Raw genomic sequence first — 4,648 nt, 5'->3', positions numbered from 1 at the left:
TATACGATTTTTACAACTTAAAATCGTATGAAATCGTATATAAAGTCGGATCCATTGACCTCCATTAAAAAATGGGATCCATTACACACATCCGATTTGATCCGCATCCGATTTCACACGATTTTTGTTCGGGTCTGAAATCGGGGGTTGACCACGATTTCAGACCTGAACAAAAATCGCGTGAAATCGGATGCGGACCAAATCGGATGTGTGTAATGGATCCTATTTTTTAATGGAGGTCAATGGATCCGACTTTATATACGATTTCATACGATTTTAAGTTATAAAAATCGTGTACTCAGATCGGATGGAGAAATTGGAGAAATCATGATGTGAATGCAGCTTTAGAGATTACATGTTGCTGTTATTTATAAACAAACGTTCTAACCGTAAACAACCAGATTTAAGGTGGACCATACTAGAAGATAAAGGAAAATATGTGATGGCATGGTGTCAAGGACAAAGCAATTGTCTTCCATGGTACCAATAACATATAGGTACAGCACAACACCTTATAGAATAGGGTACATAACCTATGCATGTAGGGTACATAACCTATGCATGTAGGGTACATAGGAAGCCTTAGATCTTAATAAAGTGCTTAGAACAAGGTCTAGTTCCCATACATGTTAATAAAACAAGATCATCCCCATATATAAAACACACAAAGACTCACATAACTTTAATATAGGTACACTATAGTGTCATAACTTACTTATTTCAATGTATGAGAATGAGTGATGGCACCAAAATGATAATATCACTATAACCAGACATGAAGTCAACAAAGAGAAATGTTGGTTTTAATGAAACCCATTTGGCATGGAAGGGGTAATTTTATGGAGTGAAATCTCTGTGTCACAGTCCAGGTCACACATTGAAGTGGTGGCCATCTCCATGTTGGCAGAAGCTTGGGAGATCTGAGACATGCGGTCAAAAGTCTCCTCATTGTCTTCTATACAATCCACCACGTTGGGTATCATGTTGACATAGGCTGTCACGATATCCTTGTGGAATATAGTGTCTTGGTTGTAGGATATAAGTTCATTGCTGATGTTGACTGTTTCAACATGGGTGGTAGAACACAAGTGCCCACAACCCAGGAGACTGGAGAAGACCTTGCGGAAATCAGCATTGAAAGCATAGATGATGGGGTTCAATGAGGAGTTAGCCCAGCCAAACCAGACAAAAATGTCAAAGGTGGTCTCACTGACACATGGCAGTCCAGCCTTGGGGTCTCCAGGAGACCTGTCACAAAATGGGACCATGCAGTTCAAGATGAAAAATGGTAACCAGCAGCACACAAACACCCCCATGATGATAGAGAGAGTTTTTAAAACTTTTGTCTCTTTTTTGATAGAATTTTTTAGGCTATTGTGGTGGTTTCTGCAGTCAACACGGTTGCTCCTGCAGCTTTGTGCATGTTCAGCTGCTCTTTCCAAGGTGGAGATCCTCCTGATCTGGATCTGTGCGATCCTATAGATCCTGGTGTAGGTGACAATCATGATGGCTACAGGGATGTAGAAACTGATCAGGGAGGAAGAGATTGCATACGTCCTATTCAAGCTAGAATCACAGTTTTCTGCAGTGTGGTTATTCATTGCTGGGATATCTTTCCTATTCCTGTGCCAGTTCAGCTGGACGGGTATGAATGAGATCAAGATAGACAAAGTCCATGCAGCACTGATCATCAGCAGTGCCACCTTCTGGGTCATCTTCCTCTCATACCTAAAAGGGCTGGAGATAGCCCAGTACCTGTCCACACTGATAACACACAGGTTCAGGATGGAAGCTGTGGAGCACATGATGTCAAAGGCCACCCAGATGTTGCAGAACTCTCCAAATGGCCAGTGACCTGCAACCTCTGCCACAGCTTTCCAAGGCATCACCAGGAGGGCTACCAGGAGGTCAGAGACAGCTAAAGACACAATGAAGATGTTGGTGACTCTGTTACGTAAGTGTCTGAATCTCATGACAGCTGTACATACCAAGATGTTACCGAACAGGGTCCACAAGATGAGAAGGGACAGAAGACTCCCTGTGACTACTTGTCCTGCCAGCAGTTCTCTTCTCTGCTGCACTTCTTGGGAAAGGCTCCTATTCATTACCATCTCTGGATACTTTTACTCAGGGTTACTCCTCTCCAAGCAGAAATAGGGGCACCCCAGAACCCATAGTGCCACCCTGATGGAATGGGCAGCAGGACAGGTGCCCTCCATGTGAAGCAGTCTTCTTCTAGCCCCCTGCGTTGTCTTCTTCTCTGGAGAGTTGGCAGTCTATGCTCAGTGCTGTCTGTATGGCACAGCTGCAGAAAGCAACCCAGCTGGGTGCAAGAGAGCAGCTGGAGACAGAACCCTGTGCCTCCTTATACATTATTACCAGAAAAGCTTGCAATCCACTTCCTTGGTGTGAAACTCTTCAGCTGCTCCCAGACCTTCGAAACGTGCTGGGCTGATATCCATCCAAGACGAACAGTCCAGTTTGCATCCACATTCTGGAGTGCATGTTAGAGACTCCTTTGCACACAGCCTTATAATCTCCTCCACTGCAGTCTTATCATTAACCCTCTCAGTGCAAGAAGCACTTGCACAAAGAGAAATACCTGCCTTGTGGCTCTTGTGTGAATTCCTTAGGACGCAGCTAGGACGTCACTCCAGATGCAGTCAGCCCCAAGCGAGATATGAAGGACGTGTAGTGATGCCTTAAGGAAAGTAGAGTCCTTCCACCCCCTCCATGCAGTACTGGGCTATTTCTGCTTCACATGAAAGTGTCTCGATCAGGTTTTATATAGCAATGACATTATTGCAGCACACTCACAGCTTATCCCTGCCTCTAAAGCAGACACATTGCTGTGCTCTTTGGCAGTGTTTCCCAACCAGTGTGCCTCCAGCTGTTGCAAAACTACAACTCCCAGCATGTAGTTGCAGTTCTGCAACAGCTGGAGGCACACTGGTTGGGAAACACTGCTCTTTGGTCATATTCAACTCCAAATCCCACTGTTGTGCACAGATTGTATGGCTGTGTGTGGCAATTTTTTTTTGCTGAGAATGACCTGAAACCTTCTAAACCTATCAAGATCACTGGTATTTTCCACTTCAATATCACCAGTAAAACATTTAATCTTCACAGGGAGAAGGCAATGAAAATGACTTCTAAATGCAGAATGACAACAAGGACTGCATGTAGCATTATTGTTCTAGCATTGTATGAAAGCAGTGACACTTATCATCTAGACTGGTGTCTGGGGGGACACGTTGTCTATTGCTATAGTAGAACCAGAAAGCTCAATGGCTTTTGACCTATATACTTACATTTACATCCTTCAGCCTTTAGAAAGACAGGGTGGGTTCTTGAAGGAATAAATGATATTACAACACCTTACTTATTGTACAGTACAAGCCTCTATAAGAGCAGACAGCTTGTCACAGGCTTTTGTAGAACTGCTTTATTCCCATTATAGCCTTCTAGCATATGATCTACAGTCATTACATTGACATTAATCAGCTGTTACATTGTATCCAATGAAGAAGAAACATATACAGTATGTTCTTTTATCACATCACATTAATATTATTCAAACATTATGTAGTAAGTACTTTAAGAGAAATAGATACTTTATCACATTACTATATTATCTATGGTGCAATAGATGAAGCGCTCTTATCTACTGTTAAGGACCAGAGGATGGAGGATCACTTTATATCATTATAACAATTGGTCACTACGTTTCACCACATCAGTGGCTTTATCAAGGACTGGGGGCAAATGGCCAAACGTCCATATATTCTCAAAATATCATGAATTCGAATATGGCCAATACCACTTATCACTAATTATAACACATTACTGCAGTGTTTCCCAATCAGGGGGCCTCCAGCTGTTGCAAAACTACAACTCCCAGCATGTCCGGACTTTTAGCATCATATGACATTTATATTATTCACACATTATGTAGTAAAAGAAATAGATACAATATCACATTACTATATAATTTGTAGCTGCATAAGCACAGACAGGTACATGTGGTAGAACTAAAAGTCAAAGTGAAGCCGAAAACATTTACATCAACGGCTTTGTATAACACAGACAGCAGTGGATCCCCCCCGATCACGGAACACGGAAGCCCGCACACAGCATTCGGAGTAATGAACTTCCGGACGCTGCGAGTGGAGCTCCGAAAGGCAGAGCAGCGCACAACCCCTTTAACCAACCACCAATTGTGCAAGTTCTCCCACTTAAAAAGATGAGAGAGGCCTGTAATTTTCATCATAGGTATATCTCAACTATGAGACAGAATGAGAAAAAAAATCCATAACATCACATTGTCAGATTTTTAAAGACTTTATTTGCAAATTATGGTGGAAAATGGGTATTTGGTCAATAACAGAAGTTCATCTCTATACTTTGTTATATACATTTTTGTTGGCAATAATAGAGGTCAAACCTTTACTGTTAGCCTTCACAAGGTTTTCACACATTTTTGCTGGTATTTTGGCCCATTCCTCTATGCAGATATCCTCTAGAGCAGTGATGTTTTGGGGCTGTCACTGGGCAACACAGACTTTCAACTCCCTCCAAAGGTTTTCTATGGGTTGAGATCTGGAGACTAGCTAGGCCACTCCAGGACCTTGAAATGCTTCTTATGAAG

The 4,648-nt window shown here is 42.4% G+C and overlaps 1 protein-coding gene across 1 annotated transcript; it reads right to left on the bottom strand.

Moving 5' to 3' along the window:
- Positions 1–266: 266 nt before the first annotated feature.
- Positions 267–2,744, bottom strand: DRD5 (dopamine receptor D5). Its single transcript, XM_056555145.1, has one exon. The coding sequence runs from the start codon at positions 2,109–2,111 to the stop codon at positions 804–806; it is 1,308 nt and encodes a 435-aa protein (XP_056411120.1). The 5' UTR covers positions 2,112–2,744; the 3' UTR covers positions 267–803.
- Positions 2,745–4,648: the final 1,904 nt, after the last annotated feature.

Source organism: Hyla sarda, chromosome 1 (genome assembly GCF_029499605.1).
Source record: "Hyla sarda isolate aHylSar1 chromosome 1, aHylSar1.hap1, whole genome shotgun sequence".
NCBI lineage: Eukaryota > Metazoa > Chordata > Amphibia > Anura > Hylidae > Hyla > Hyla sarda.
Note: the sequence above shows the minus strand (reverse complement) of the source record. Positions and strands in the feature narration are given on the sequence as shown.